Source organism: Perna viridis, chromosome 12 (genome assembly GCF_037379345.1).
Source record: "Perna viridis isolate PV_CMFRI_1.1 ecotype Kerala chromosome 12, ASM3737934v1, whole genome shotgun sequence".
In the NCBI taxonomy this organism is placed as follows: Eukaryota; Metazoa; Mollusca; class Bivalvia; order Mytilida; family Mytilidae; genus Perna; species Perna viridis.
In genome coordinates, this window is record NC_142456.1 from 2,973,962 (window position 1) to 2,991,615 (window position 17,654).

Here is a 17,654-nt window from a genome sequence, read left to right on the forward strand (position 1 = left end):
TAATTTTCTACATAAATGAACCACAAAAAACTAATATTCAAGAAATGATTTTCAACAAAATGTTAAAAATATTACCCCTACCCCTAGAAAACTGGTCTTAGTATCAAACATAATTCTCATTCACAGCCTACCGACACCGTAAAACTCATATTGTAGGTATTCATGATAAAGATAATGATGTTCCCAATATATATGATCAATTTTTGGCGCTTAGATTGTCTTTTTTTGGTAATAATTACTAAACAATCGTAAAAAAGGGAATTTTCAGAATTTCTTCTACACCACCCGTTATTTCCCTTTTTGCAGAATACAGTAGTACGGTCAAGCTTTTGTGTTATACATTTCTTTAATATAATGTCTTAGCTTCAACTTCAAAATGAGCTCAAGAAATAAATATTTGAACTTTTTTAAGTCAAAGAGTAATCAAGGGAACCAAGGTTATAGCGTTAATCAAAAGAATGTAATCCAGGGACAAAGACCAGACATGGAAAACAGACATACACAACAAAGAACATAAAGTAACTAAAATCATACATACAAACATATCATGGGTAGAGGTGGCCATTTTTCCACCTATATGGATTTGGAAAAGTTTATTACTTGGGCTCGATATAAAGCTAAGACCCTATATAATTGTATTTGAATAAAAGCTTGTTTGAAGTACTGTATTTTGCCAATTATAAGAGAAATTGAAGAAAATATAAAATTCTGAAAATTCCTCTTTTTATGAAAAACTCATTATTGTCACATTATAACTGAAAAATACGCCCCTGAAATGAGCGAATATGTTGAATACACGGATAATAAAAACAATAGTACCCAACATGTCTATTGTACACCGTTTATATGCCAAAAATTAACATTTTAGTTCAGCCCCGTGCAAGTCCGGGTGTTAAAAGAATAGGCCTGCAGCAGCGCTAAGCTTGTCGTAAAAGGCGACTAAATAGTGCTCAGAAACTTTGCCGGGGACTAGGCGCTCTGCCCACAGAGCAACTGGGATGTGTGCCCCAGGTGGTGGAATGGGGTACCTTTGGCGTGTTACATGCTGGGGTTGTCAGGCTATAATACGGAAAACCTGACCGCAAACCATAGTGGTGCACAGTGTTGGGAAGGATGCCACGTTCCTCGCACGTTAAAGAACCCTGCTGTGGTATTCGATAGGAGTAGGAGGCTACCCGAGACTAAATTGCCCGACCTTACCCACCCCCCGTTTTTCCAGTGGCAATCAAAATTTGTCGAGCCTATTATCCTTGTGACCCATCCTTTTTTTTTTCATTTCATGTTCATTGTCTGAATATAGCTGAAATATTGCTGCTCGGACGTTAAACCCCAACAAACAAACAAACAAACAATCATTTTACCGCCAAAGCCTAAGTGTTACCGCAACTTTCTTGGTACTATTAGAAATTTGTTTAGTTTATTCACACATGCTATCCTAGGAAGGCTAAGACTGTCAAACAATTGAGTCACAAAAATCTTGGCTTTTTGACCCAGACGGGAACAAATATAGACTTATACTGAAAAAGAATCCGAGAATATTCTTCCGCGACAAATTGATTCGGTAATGGAAGGTATTAAGGTACCTAGAAATCACCATTAAGTTGATGAGTGGGAGAGGGGTGCACGGTGCGGTGGACCCTCCCAGCCCATGGACTAAGAACAAGATGTCATTGATTCTCTGCCAAAGTGGGTAAAAGTTGTGATTTTTTAATTTTGAAATTTATGAACGTTAACGTTTTAAGTAGGTCAATGACTGCCAACGCTACATAAGTTTTCATAGCCCCCGATGTAGCAAAAATATTGTCTACTATACATTACAAATATGTTGTCGTACCAGATGACAAATCCCAAAACAATATTGTGTTTGTCTGCAAAATGTATTACTTCCAATGTTTATTATCAGAATTTGTCGTTAAAAAATAATAACAGTTATAAGACATATACTGCTACCACACTTTCCAAAGAAGAGATATTGGAAACCATAACCCTGTACTATCCTCCTTTGGTCTCTCTACCAAAGACACTGCCTGTGATCTGCCGTATCTGTACTTGATTCCTAAACCCCTAAAGAATCCATACAAACAAAGCTGCATAAAAACAGCTATAAAATGTACTTCCAAACCTCTTTCAAAACTTTAACTTCTATAACCACAGCTATCAAATAGGGTCTCCAGTCTTGCCACGATACGTGTTACTCCCGTAATGGTATTAATTCAATGTGGATCCTATTCCCAATATTAAGATAATATTCCGACTTAAAATCATTATACATGGTCGCTATTCCAACAAAGACGGTACGCCTAGATACAAATATGTCGTTCTTGGTAGAGATAACTTGTATAAAGCAATTCCAAATCATCTTCCAAATATACAGAAGAAGATATTTTCAAATCTCAAATATTCGTCCAGTGTGGTGGATGCGTTTTTTTTTTCAATAAACGGTCGGTTTGTTTGTTGGGGTTTAACGTCCGAGCAGCAATATTTCAGCTATATTCAGACAATGAACATGAAATGAAAAAAAAAGGATGGGTCACAAGGATAATAGGGTCGACAAATTTTGATTGCCACTGGAAAAAGGGGGATGGGTAAGGTCGGGCAATTTAGCCTCCAGTGGCGGAGCGCAAAGGTTCCTACTCCTATCGAATACCACAGCAGGGTTCTTTAACGTGCGAGGAACGTGGCATCCTTCCCAACACTGTGCACCACTATGGTTTGCGGTCAAGGTTTCCGTATTATAGCCTGTCAACCCCAGCATGCAACACGCCAGGGGTACCCCATTCCACCACCTGGGGCACACATCTCAGTTGCTCTGTGGGCAGAGCGCCTAGCCCCCCGGCTAGGTTTCTGAGCACTATTTAGTCGCCTTGTACGACAAGCTTAGCACTGCTGCAGGCCTATTCTTTTAACACCCGGATCTGCACGGGGCATTCCAATGGGAACACGTTGTGCTCTACTTGCTGACATATTTCTTCACTCTTATGAGGCTGACTTTAAAGCTGATCTGATCCAAATCGTTTGACTAGATCCGTTTGCTGCTGCTATATAGATGATATATTATCGTTAAACAATCTTAGTTTCGGGGTTTATTTAGTTTGCATATACTCAAAGGAACTTTAGATAAAGTTTACTACCGACACTATGATGTCAACTTCATATTTTGACCTGCACTTAGAGATCGATTGTGAAGAAAAACTTCTGATCAAATTATACGACAAAGGCGAAGTCGGTTCATGCCGTATTGTCAACTTTCCTTTCATCTGTGGCAACATCGTTTCAGCACCTGCGTATGGAGTATACATATCTCAACTCATACATTATGCTAGAGCTTGTCGAAGCTTCGCTTACTTTATTTATCGCGCTAGACTTCCTACAATTAGGCTTCTGGAACAGGGTTATGTTGCTACAATATTGAAGTCATCACAGAAGCTTTATGGTTGTCATCATGAACTCGTGGATCGTTACAGGTATCAATTTGCTCAATGAAAACTGATTTGTTCAACGTGTCATAGTTTTCATTTCCTCTTTCGTCTACCCTGGACTTGACTTTTTAAAAGCAATTTGGTGGGTGTTCTAGAAAAGCACAGGATGATAACCCTACTTCTCCCCCTGGCCTTGGCTCCCCCAATTTTTAGTGGAGTCAGAGTGGCTCATTTACTTTTGTTACTTTGTATGTATTATTCTGGTTATTTTATGTTCTTTGCTGTGTTTGTCTATTTGCCATGTCTAGTTTTTGTCCCTGGATTATATTCGTTTGATTTCCGCTTTAATTTGTGTTTGATTCCTTGATTATTCTTTCCCCGATCCATCAACTAAAATGGCATTAAATACGAAAAATTTCTTTAAAGTGAGATGTATTCCTTATATATTCCTAATTTAGAAAGTTATTGTTTTAAATGTAAGAGTTGTCTATATTGATATAGATTTAGTGACTACGACACACAACTATTATGAAATGAACTTTTTTCACAAGATAAATGAGTGCAAACACTTTTGATATCCATAGTTGTCAATATTAATATCAATTGGGTAAAAGCGGCACATATATTTTAGTCCTAGTGTTAAAAGAGTAATCAAGGGAACCAAGGTTATAGCGGTAATCAAAAGAATGTAATCCAGGGACAAAGATCAGACATGGAAAACAGACATACACAATAAAAAAAATGGCATTTTATTTTACACAACGTACGAGTGTAAACACTTAAAATTTCCAAAATGGTTTGAAATTGTTGTAGTAAGTATTGAAAATCTCAATACTAATTTAATGTGAGTGACTGTGACATATGTATCGCATTCCAACTGTTGAATACAATGACGTGTCTTTTGCAAGATATATGAGTGAAAACTCTTTTGAATTCCATTAGGTCCCGATATAATTCTATATACTTTGTAAATACAGTTTTAGTAGCAAAGGACAAACCGCGTAAAATTGTTTTAAAACAGTTTTGAAAAATAATATTGTTTATAAAGTTCGTCTTTTCAAATATAATAAAATAAATTTTATTTGATTGCAATAACTCGGTGAAAATTACGGTGCATATGAGTCACCGCTCAATCACTCAATTACCAAATTCACCTCCTGCTCAATCGCTAACCGCTCAAATCTTACCACTCATTGTTTATGGTTCAATCGCTCACCGCTTACAACTTAACCACGGATGACTCAAATTGATGTACTTTTGAGAAAAGTCACACGTTTCTCTTCCACCAAAATCAACCAAATCAAATCAAATTAAGAACGATAACTCTTGCCGATTTCATTTGCAGTCTATATAATGTCGAAAGCGCAACGATCAAATGAAAAACTACGAGTTATTATGTGATCAGTAACAGTGAACAAGAAATAAAAATAAGTTTGGTTGGTTTTTCACATGCATAAATCACCTTCTGTCTGATTTTTATACCCCCGTGCAGGTCCGGGTGATAAAAGAATAGGCCTGCAGCAGCGCTAAGCTTGTCGTATAAGGCGACTAAATAGTGCTCAGAAACCTAGCCGGGGGCTAGGCGCTCTGCCCACAGAGCAACTGGGATGTGTGCCCCAGGTGGTGGAATGGGGTACCCCTGGCGTATTACATGCTGGGGTTGTCAGGCTATAATACGGAAAACCTGACCGCATACCATAGTGGTGCACCGTGTTGGGAAAGATGCCACGTTCCTCGCACGTTAAAGAACCCTGCTGTGGTATTCGATAGGAGTAGGAACCTTTGCGCTCCGCCACAGGAGGCTAAATTGCCCGATCTTACCCATCCCCCCTTTTTCCAGTGGCAATCAAAATTTGTCGACCCAATTATCTTTGTGACCCATCCTTTTTTTTTTTTCATTTCATGTTCATTATATCCATTTCATGTTCATTGTCTGAATATAGCTGAAATATTGCTGCTCGGACGTTAAACCCCAACAAACGAACTGATTTTTATAGATGTAGTTTTATATTAAATACAGCATGTCATATATAAACATTACATAATATTCATACACAGTCATGATACTTATATTTATGGTTTTTTTACCAACCTGCCTTTAGAGGTTTATGATGCACCATCATTGAATTACGACATCATGAATTTGAAATCTTTGGAAACCTTTCAGATATTCATTTTATCTATTAACAATAGTGTTTTGTTTAAACCAAAATAGAACTAAAACAATCAAAATCTTTCAATTCTATCACCATAAAGGTATTATATATTCCTGAGCGGGTATATGTCTAAACATGGAGGCTAAAAATATAGTGCGCTTCTTTTGGACTTTTCCTGTTTTGTTTCTTGGCAAATGACTATCATTTTGCATCAAAAGTACAGGGTAAATATCACGCTATGACACAAAAAACTTGTTTTTGAGGTAAAACAGTATTTTCATGAAAAATAATGCTTCAGAAAATGGGTCTATTTTATGAACTCAAAATAATAGTGAAGTAGAAAAAAGTCTATTTTTAGTTTGACCTGTCCTGGTGTACCAAAGTTCGTGCCTTTTGTTTCTAGAATGGACCTATAAATTATTTTTGACATTTCCTTAATTGAAAAACATGATCAAAAGTTAAATTGAAACTCCTGGTCTATTTATAAAAAATCATGAAAATTTAATGTATACTATAAAAGCCTATGGATCAAGGAATACAAGCCTGAGATCTAAAGAAGGGTGAAAAACGGAGTTACTTTTCCTTGCATTGAATTAAACATTTAGTAAGATTTGAAGCAAATTTGAGAAACAAAATAATTGTAATTGTATTGTACATACAATATAAGTGTTTTTCCGTTATAACATATATTTACTTCTAGTATCTGTTCGTATCATTTAAGAGTATGACAATACAGAATGTATTTTTTTTTTTCATGAACTCAAGTTCTATTTTTGATTATCTTGGTCTCTGGATATGTGTCATTGTACTGTTAATATTTCAGACCACTACAACAATCACTAGCAGATGTAGCAGTAGCGGTATTCAAGGGACGTCATATTCTACCCCAATTGTGTCAGGAATTATAGCTTTGACATTAGAAGCAAAGTAAGCACTGCTTAGTATCTTAGATGCCAAGAGGGAATTATTACCATTATAATATTAGGACTTAATTCCGGACTTCTTTCTCCACATTAAAATACTCACCACCTAGGTATGATAAAGATGTAGGGGCATTTGACCTTTTAAAACGGGACATTATAAAAAAAATAATTTCAGGTATTCAAGCATCACATAGATAAATAATAACTGTGTATATACTTGATAAAAAAAAAAACAATTTATCATCGGATAAGGCGTAGGATTGGGGTAAAACGTGAAGCTTCGTCAAACTTTTTTTCCGATTCGTGCCGAATTCGTATATCGTTTTTATTTCTAGTCAATACGCAGGTATTGTCTTTAAACTGTAGTCATCATCTTTTTTAATCAGTTGTACATTTTATTAGGCGTGTAAATTAAATTTCTTCCAAACTTGTGACACCCCGATAGTTCATGCAAGGGTAAGAAATTAGACGCAGTCAAAGTATTATATACTGACAATGACCGTATATCATCAATAAATATACTGTCAATTTATTTTAAATGCTGAAATAAAGCGATTGCAGTATGGATTTTGAAAATAAAACACAAACCAAAGAGCAAGATATCCGAGATTACTGTCAGCAATTTAGTTGACCTCTATTAATTCCTGTTTTCAAATTGGGAACAAATTGTGCGCCTCTTGATCTACTCGCTGACCTATTACTTCACTCTTACGAGGCTTACTTAATAGTTGATCTGATCCCAAAAAAATAATATCGTTGAGCTAGATCCTTAAATCTCAGTTTCCTTTCATCTGTGGCAACATCCCTTCGGCTCCTGCATTTGGAGTGTTCATATCACAACTCGTACGTTATGCCAGAGCTTGCTGAAACTACGCAGACTTTTTGTATCGCACTAGAACTCTAACAAATAGGCTTCTGGAACAGGGTTATGTTGCTACAAGATTGAAGTCATCACTACAGAAGTTTTATGGTCGTCATCATGAACTTGTGGATCGTTATGGTGTATCCATCAGCACCATGAAAATTGATTTATTCAACGGGTCATGGTTATCCTTTCCTCGTTTTTCTACCCCGGACTTTTATGAGCAACTCGGCGGGTGTTTCTAGAAAAGCAGAGGACGCTTACCCCACCGGTGCACCTGGTCCATGCACAATTTTTAGTGGAGTCAGGGTTGCTCATTTACTTTTGTTACTTTGTATGTATGATTTTAGTTACTTTATATTCTTTGTTGTGTATGTTTATTTTCCATGTCTGGTCTTTGTCCCTAGATTACATTCTTTTGATTATCGCTATAACCTTTGTTCCCTTGATTACTCTTCCACTTTATTAATGACGTATTATTTTTAGATGATCTTAGTTTCTGAGATTTAATACATCGCATCTACCCGAAAGAACTTGATATTAAGGATACTACAGAAACTGATTGCAGTCTCATATCTTATACTTAGAGATCGATGGTAAAGAAAAAAGATTGACCAATCTATACGACAAACGCGATGACTTTTCATTCATTATTGTCAAATTATTTTTCATCTGTTCATCATTTCAGCACCTGCGTATAGAGTATTCATATCACAACTCATATGTTATGATAGAGATTGCCGTTAGAAAGCAAAGGTTTTGTATCGGGCTAGACTTCTTAACAATTAGGCTTCTGGAACAGGGTTATGTTGTTACATGATTGAAGTCAACACTACAGAAATTTTATGGCCGTCATCATGAAGTCGTGGATCGTTACGATGTATCCATCTGTACCATGAAAACTAATTTCTTCAAGTTGTCATAGTTTCCCATAGTCTATCCCGGACTGACATTTTATGAGCAACTCGGATGTTTCTAGAAAAGTACGGAGCGCTTGTCCAAGCAGTGTACCTGGTCAATGCTCGCAGTTTTTAGTGGAGTCTGAGTTGCTCATTTGCATTTATTACTTTGTATGTTTTGTTTTGTTTTGTTTTTTTTTTGTTTATGATATGCTCTTTGTTGTGTTGGTCTGATTTTGTCCATGTCTGGTCTTTGTCCCTGGTTAACATTCTTTTGGTTTCCGCTTGAATCTCGGTTCCATTGATTACCCTACCATTTTTGTAACTTTTCACAATTTGTAATTACACTTATATCTTACGTTAACTTTGTCAATTGGTTTATTATATGGAACGTTGTGCCTTTCCATATGTGCACGTGTAAGTGAACTGTAAACAATTCAATATTGAATCGTCATCTATCTATATTGTTTCATTGACTAAATACTGGTCTCAGTTATATATATTGTATGTATATGAATGGTGGCCAGGTTTCGCGCGCGGTATCCAATAATTTTGTAGTATGAGAACCGATTTGTTCAACGTGTCATAGTCAGTCTTTCTTCTCGATTTCATGTATCCTGGAAGTGACATTTTCTTGAAGTACTCGACTGTTTTTTTTCCAGAAAAAAAAATAAGACGCTTACCCTTCCGGTGTACCTGATCCATGTTCAGAGTAGTCATTAACTTTTATTTCTTTTAATAGTGCATTTTGTCATTTCGTGTCTATGTCTATTGTCTCTACCAGTTCGTTATATTTAAATTATGTTGTTATAATAACTAGTTCTCGTTCCCATGAATTCTCTTTACTTTAACAATATACTGTTTAAAGGTCTCATGACTTTTTCTTTATTTTGCTCTAGCAAAGAATCTGCCAGACTTTAATGTGTTCAAGTTCTTATCATATCGCCACATACCATTTTTGTATGCCATTGTCGAGTATATTTATGAAAACTACAAATGCATTCCCTGAAAAGAAATTTGTGCAAGTGTTAAAACATTTTAGGCAATCCATTGTAAAATTTACACCCTAGCACTGTTGGTGTTGGTCAATGACATTTCTCGATCTTGACCTCATATCTTGACATACAATAAGAGATCGATGGTATAGGAAAATTAATGACAAAACTATACGACAAAGACGATGACTTCTCATTTCGTATTGTCAAATTTCCATTCAGCTGCAGCCTCATCCCTTCAACAACTAGGTATGAAGTTTGTTTTCATATCGTAACCCATAGGTTATTCTAGATCTTGCCGTAACTACACGAATGTTTCATATAATGCTAGCCTTCTTACAATATTATAATAAGCCATCTTGAACAAAATTATGTTGCTTCAAGATTGAATTCATACCTACAAAAGTTTTATGGTCCTCATCATGGACTCTTGGAATGTTCCGGTGTATCTATGTACACCAGGAAAATCGATTTGTGCACCGTGTCATAGTCACATATTTCCTTACCTCTTACGTTTACCGAGGACTTAACATTTTATTATCAACTTTGCGTGTACCTTTACCCTTGGACTATATTCGTTTAGGTCAAATATTGGTCCCCATGATGACCACTTCGATACAACTGATATTGCATAAGAATAATTTTCTGTATGTTAGTATATTATATCATTCTTCTACTCCAATATTCTTTCAAGTTTGCAAAGAAAATCTTTGCATTGGAACAAGTTTATGTTTAAAGCATAAAATGTCTATTATTAACCTTAAATTATTATAGTTGGTTTTAACCTTTGAAAATATTGGAATATAGGGACGTAGAGTTTCCGAAGATATTTTGCATTATGACATTAGTGAAAGAGTAATCAAGGGAACTAAGGTTATAGCGGTAATCAAACGAATGTAATCCAGGAACAAAGACCAGACATGGAAAACAGACATACACAGCAAAGAACATAAAGTAACTAAAATCATACATATAAAGTAACAAAAGCAAATGAGCAACTCGGACTCCACTAAAAATTGGTAGCATGGACCAGGTGCACCGGTAGGGTAAGCGTCCTCTGCTTTTCTAGAAACGCCCGCCGAGTTGCTCATAAAAAGTGAATTTTGGTTTTCATATCGTATGAAGGGGTGATGTTATACCGTTTTATTCAGAATAAACACTAACGAACTGGAAGTTCCTAAGGATTGCTACAAAGCTTCGGTTTGGTTAAGATTTATCTATCTTTTAACAGTAATTTATTGACGTGGAGAGATATTCAGCACCTGATAGTGTTGTCATCAAGTAGGCAGGGTTTTGAAGACACGTATTCTAATTGGACTATTAATGGCGCTGGAAAAGAAGGTGAGAATTTGTCGTTTTCAGTATTTCTACATTGATCATTAAAACGGTGCTGAAAAGAAATGAAAAATCAGTAGGATTTGTATTTGTGTTGTCACTATTATAACATGTTTTCATCGACAAAAGATGCATAAAACATGCAAGTCTTGCTATATTAACGATTACAACCTTTTAAAAAAAATAAATACATAAATATGATGCTTAGCTATAAGCCCTGTAATAAAGCACAACATGGACAATTCTGAAAACTGTGTATCATGTTGGTGTACCCTGAAGTAGAAAGCTAAAGGGTCAGGTTTTGAATGCTTTAAACAATAGAACTTCTGGATCTGAAATAACTCTAGTACGAGACTAACAAGCATTGTTGGGTAGAGTTAAATTCATTACATTTGTATGACATACTAATTAGTCACGAACGAATTGATAACGTTGCAAATAATTAAGTATTCATATAATCAAGTGCTGTCAGCTGTAAGTTTATTCTTGTTATTGTAATTTAGTAAGTCAATCAAGTGCTGTCAGCTGTAAGTTTATTCTTGTTATTGTAATTTAGTAAGTCAATCAAGTGCTGTCAGCTGTAAGTTTATTCTAGTTATTGTAATTTAGTAAGTCAGGTTATTGGGTTCGGTCTAATAGATGCGAAACAAATGGTTGACAATGGCAAGACATGGAACACTGTTCCTGAACAGAAAACTTGTAGCAAAGCGGCTGGTACAGAGTAAGTATTAATTCAACACTAGCTGTACATTTAATAATTTACTCTACCTAAAATGCATTTAGTAGTTTTTGTCTGTGATGTAAAGCATGATATGTGTATCTTTGTCTATGATGTAAAGCATGATATGTGTATCTTTGCCTATGATGTAAAGCATGATATGTGTATCTTTGCGTATGATGTAAAGCATGATATGTGTATCTTTGCCTAGTAAATATGAGCTACAAAGCCTATTTAAGTTGCAGTCTTTATAAAAATCAGACAGAAGGGGATTCATGCATGTCAAAAACCCACCAAAATCTGTTTTATTTCTTGTTCAGACACAGTAACTGATCATGCAAACAGTCTTAGTTTTTCATTTGGTTGTTGCGCTTTTAAGATAATTATTATATAGATTGTACATGAAATTTGCACTTTGCAAGAGTTATCGTTCTTGATTTGGCTTGATTTGGTTGCTTTTATTGGAAGATAACTGTATGATTTTCTAAAAAGTGCATATCTGAATGCAGAAAAAATGTTGTTTTGTGAAAGTATAGCATATGTAGACTAAAAACGCATCGTTTCTATAGTTAATTTTTCTTTACCGTGAATCAGTTTACCATTGGTAGTGTCTGAATTTTATGTGGACTTGTACTTAAATTCTTGTCCTGCCATGTACCCTGATTCTTTAAAGTACATTCATATATGCCATTTAAATCACGTCTATTCTGGTGTAAACAGGTTATAGACAACGACAGAAATTTGCATTTAAAGACAATACAACAAGTAATAGCTGTAAGAAAATACTCTACGGATATAAACATATCTCAAATGATTATATATGTATAATTGTTTGAGAATTAAATTTAATTCAGAAATTCTTTGAAGTAAATTTCCTGTTTCTTTGTATTGGCTTCCATTTCAATGTCTCCGATGTACTGCCTGTTAATGTCCGTTGACCATGATATGGATAAGGATTTTGTTTTAGAAAGAAAGTGAATGTGAAAATATTTACACAACTTTTGACTGGATTTCCGTATTCTATTGCCTAAAATTTGAATATTGAAAGTTAAAGCAATAAGACCATGATAAGAACAAGGAATGTTTTAATTGTATTTTTAACAAGTGTATTTTGACCATGGCTACTGTTTTTTTTTAACAATACCCATACTAATGCAAAGTTTTGCCGCATTAAATTTCAGTTTTGTTCACGAATCACTTAAATACGACAAGAATTAGTACCCCGTGAAAATGATAGGCTATACAGACACTTCAAAGCTGTCGTTGCTGATTTTAAAGTGTGTACTACGTAATTATTTATTGTGCACCAGTTGACTAAGAATACACCTATCTCTTTACAGGCGACACCAAATAACACATATTCATTACATATACTGAAAAGTTTACAACTCGTTCCTTAGTGGTATTGATATCTATGTTTTAATGCCCTTATATCCTAATCTTCATTTTATGAATAAACCCAATGAAAGAGACAACCGAACATTTGAATATGTCGATTTGAAGTTGGGAAGATACAAAGTGGGTTTACCAGTTTACAAAATTGATCCCTAATTAAACACGAGTTAACGTTTAAGTCATTTTGTTGATAATTTAATGTTTACTAATAATATTCCTTACTTAAATTGAAAATAATAACTTTTCTGTCTACAAGTAACTTTTAAGGTCATTGGAAACGGCAATAAACATCAGGATTCACTTTTACGCCTGAACTAAACGAGAGCGCAAGTTTTATTGTTCTCGTCGCGGTAGGTTGCTGCCTGTACGGTGTGTGTGTGTGTGTGTTTTTTTTTATCTATAGAAAGCGAAGATATATTTTAAAGATATTTTATTTTGACGATTTTTAATATGTTTTTCAGAAATGGATCTCAAGTATCAGACACCATTTTACTCTCATCTACCGATTGTTCGTCCATTCTGTTTCTTGAACATGTGATTTTTCACGTGACTTTCTCATACTCAAGATTCCGCGGAGCAACAGAGCTTTACGCCATATCCCCAAGCGGAACAAGAAGTCATTTACTTCATTATAGATATACTGATGCAGTCGACAACATTGCCCAAGGCAACCATACCTGGCAGTTTATGTCCGTACATTTTTGGTGGGAAAATCCTCTTGGAAACTGGACTTTAGAGATATCTTCTTACAAATCTATAAGTGAAGGTACCACATAGAAAAAATGTAAACATATTTATGTATTTTATTATTATTCATTACGGATGTTTACACTTTTATAATTTTGCTTGAAATATTGATTATAGCATACATATATTGATTTAAATATTCGGGAACATTATTTTGCACCATTGTAAAACTAGCCCCAAGGCACATTACATTAAATGAAATGTTTAACAGATAAACTTTCTAGAGAATATCGATATTTGTTGAAGCCTTTTCAGGTAGTATATACCACTGCAAAAATGAAATGCAACAAAATATAGCTAAGTATCTGCTCTGACATGTATTAACAATTTAACCGCAAAACTGAAAATAATATATGTTTAACTTCACATATTTCAGTACGAGTGCAAGTTAATGTAAAGAACATAGGAACCCGGACACCTAACAAAAATTTTGTCATTTTTAAGTGGTCTGTTATTTGTGGTGGAATGCATCTATATGACTAATTAATTCAATAATTCAATACTCGATTATAATTTGATTATTTTGTTATTTCTAATTCGTAAGTATTTGAATTGAAGTAATCATGTGCTTATACTTAGTTTTACAGTTTATCAGGTTTTTACAAAAAATCCTAGAAATGCAACGCTTTCCCTTTAAACGAGGAAATATATTTCTTCTTCAAATAAGTCCTAAATGACAATAAATCTAAAATAAAATATTGTTCAAGCTATCGAAATACGCTTTTACATGCTTTGCAAAAATAAAGAAAAATGCTTCCTTATCACCGTAGTGCAATTTTAATTAATATACAATACATATCAATGCTTCATAGTTGCAATTGTCACAAGACACCCTAAATTTCAATGTAAGCTATACGGAATATGTTTGTGAATAAGACATTTCTATTCTTCAAGTCAACAAAATTGATTATTTGTACCCAAAAAGGACATTCTCCTGATGGTTTTTGCAAGATGACAGAAAACAATGTTTCATGTAATAGGTTTGATCTGCCTTAAAGTTTGTCTTCCGAGTTGTCAAACGGGAAAATTATGGGCAAAATAACAAAAGCACGTAGCAGACCATGCACAAACAGATACATGAGAAATAAAATTTGGTTATAGCATAAGGTACACCAGAAAGAAATGCAACACATATTTCTTGCTTTAGACTGGTCACTCCAAACTTGACTTTTTATGAGCAACTCGGCGGGTGTTTCTAGAAAAGCAGAGGACCCTTACCCTACCGGTGCACCTAGTCCATGCTCCCAGGTTTTAGTGGAGTTTGAGTTGCTCATTTGTTTTGTTACTTTGTATGATTTTTCTTACTTTGTGTTCTTTGTTTTGTACGTCTGTTTTTCCATGTCTGGTCTTTGTCCCTGGATTACATTCTTTTGATTACCGCTATAACCTTGGCTCCCTTGATTACTCTTTGATTACCGCTATATCCTTGGTTCCCTGGATTACTCTTAGTAATTGCAATACTCAATTATTCAATGTTTTATACTTCCCAGTAAGACTAGAAAATTGGAGTATGATGATATATGGAACAGAAACGGATCCACGACAAAGTAAGTTGACATAAATGGTTATGAGAATATTTCAGGAAAAGACATTAATTTCATACAATCATGATAATAAATGTGCACGTCTTAAGGGATGGTATTAACAATGACAATTCGAATACTAAGCATACAATTATGTCTAAAATATATTTTGAAGCTATATTACGTACTCGTTCACTATTAATTTGAAGCATACATTTAGTTGTGTAATGTAATGAAGCGATGCAGAAAAAAATATAACACGTCAATAGCGAACATCATTTCAAAGGGAAAACAGGAGACTTTACGTCTTGTTTCTGAATCATATAATTAATTTGCTTCTGTTCATTTTATCCTATTGTTTTGACTTTCGAAGTTTATTATTTCTTAATTTAAAGAAATATTTCACCTTTTAAACCTACAAACTGAAGACTAAAAGCACACTATCCCGCATCAAAGTCGGTCCGTTATGATATTGCACCCATGAATACAAAACTAACTTGATTAGATTTCAATTCTTTTATTGGCATACATATGACGATTTTTACATCAATATACATTTTTATTCAACGACTCAATTTGTTGTATTTATTTTGTGATTTCAAACATGATTGTCTTAAATCAACTTAGGCGATATTCCTATTTATACACTTTACCACGTTCTTAAATTACACAAAAATATGTTTGCAATAGCATCTAATGACGCAACAAGTGAACAGCCAACCACAGCGGCTGACACAAACTACGGAGAATTATTAACTACTACTATAGCTGCCCAAACTACCAGAGAATTATTTACAACGACAGTTGCTGCTCCTACAACCAGTGAATCATTGGCAACGACTGTTGCTTTTCAAACCACAAGTAAATTCGAGGCAACGACGTTTGCAGCACCTACTACAAGTGATTTAATAACAACGATAGCCGCTATACCTACCGCAAGTGAACCAATGACAACAACAGCCGCTGTACCTACCGCAAGTGAATCAGTAATAACGACCACCGCTGTACCTACCGCAAGTGCATCAGTGACAACGGCAGACAATGTACCTACTACAAATGAATCAATGACAACGACAGCCGCTGTACCTACCGCAAGTGCCCCAATGACAACGGCAGACGATGTACCTAACACAAATAAATCAATGACAACGACAGCCGCTGTACCTACCACGAGTAAATCAGTGATGACGGCTGCCGCTGTACCCTCCACAAGTGAATCAATAACAACGACAGCTGCTATACCTACCGCAAGTGAATCAGTGATAACGGCAACCGCTGTACCTACCACAAGTGAATCATTGATAACGGCAGACGATGTAAGTACCACAAATGAATCAATGACAACGACAGCCGCTGTAGCTACCACAAGTGAATCAAGGACCACGACAGCCGCTGTAACTACCACAAGTAAATCAGTGATTACGGCAGCCGCTGTACCTAACACAAGTGAATCAATGACAACGACACACAATGTACCTACCACAAGTGAAGCAATGACAACGGCTGACGATGTACCTACCACAAATGAATCACTAACAGCGGCAGCTGCTGTCCTCACTACAAGTGAATCAAATATAACGACTGCAACTGTACCTACTAAAAAGGCATCAGTGACAACGGCAATCACTGTCCTTACTACAAGTGAATCAATGACATCGACAGCCGCTGTACCTACTATCAGTGAACTATCGACAACGGCTGTAGCATTGCCTACCATCAGTAAATCATTGACACAAACAGCCGATGCACATACCACCAGTAAATTTCTGACAACGACTGCACATACCACTAGTAATTTACCGCCAACGACTGCAGCTACCACTAGTAAATTATTGACAACGATGGTTGCTCCATCTACCTCCAGTAAATCAGTGACAGTTGCCTTTGAATCAAGTACAGGTAAAAATATGACAGATTATTTTTGGTCTCTCCACATACAATATATATATATACATTATATCCCTGAAATACTTCAATAGTATCACAATTAATGATTTTTTTTAAATATTCGTTCTTATATGATAAACAAAGTCACGTCTTAAAATTGACAAACACGCAGGAATGTGATTAACATACATCAGTCATAAGACTTATAAAGGTCTACGGAAATCCTTCCAAAAGAATGTGGGAGATTTGCCTGCCAATAGGTTAGAGTGTTTGCATAAAAAATGTAATTCGTTATTCAGTCATTCAGTGACCGTAAATGGAAAATGATTTTACTCGAGTGTGTATAAAAGTAGAGAAGAAAAACAAAATTATAAAAAGTATGGAGCGAAATTCTTTTTATATGATACTACCTTTTTGTATTGAGATGCTATTAGAAATTTATGGAATTTGAAAACATTATTGTAATTATTAAATATCGTCGAGTGAATTTACAATTAAAGTATATTTCACGATCATTATCATAAAAACCCCAATAATCCGCATGTGTTTGCTTTATGACTATACTGAAAATGAGAAATTTTACAAAGTAGTATATCGCATATGTTTTCCTTTGTAATAAATCTATGGTGTAGTTTTCTGTTCGCGCAATACATTTTTGAAAGTTCTTTCGATTCATTAAAAAAAGACATGTTAAGTTTGTAAACAACAGAAAACAACTATCATGATCAACGAGTGGGTATTGTATTGGAATAACCTTGTCCGTCTGTTCGTTCGTCCAAATTTTCGTCACAACTA

The 17,654-nt window shown here is 35.1% G+C and overlaps 1 protein-coding gene across 2 annotated transcripts in view; it reads left to right on the top strand.

The window, feature by feature from the left end:
• The window catches only part of LOC148600773 (uncharacterized), a 41,015-nt gene that overhangs the window by 17,040 nt on the left and 6,321 nt on the right, over window positions 1–17,654 (top strand). For both annotated transcript variants that reach the window (XM_088555596.1, XM_088555598.1), the window contains 6 exons: window positions 6,399–6,502; window positions 10,486–10,595; window positions 11,199–11,310; window positions 13,164–13,468; window positions 14,940–14,996; window positions 15,663–16,871. In XM_088555596.1, coding sequence (XP_088411722.1) covers window positions 6,399–6,502; window positions 10,486–10,595; window positions 11,199–11,310; window positions 13,164–13,468; window positions 14,940–14,996; window positions 15,663–16,871 — 1,897 coding nt within the window. The remainder of the gene's footprint in view (window positions 1–6,398; window positions 6,503–10,485; window positions 10,596–11,198; window positions 11,311–13,163; window positions 13,469–14,939; window positions 14,997–15,662; window positions 16,872–17,654) is intronic.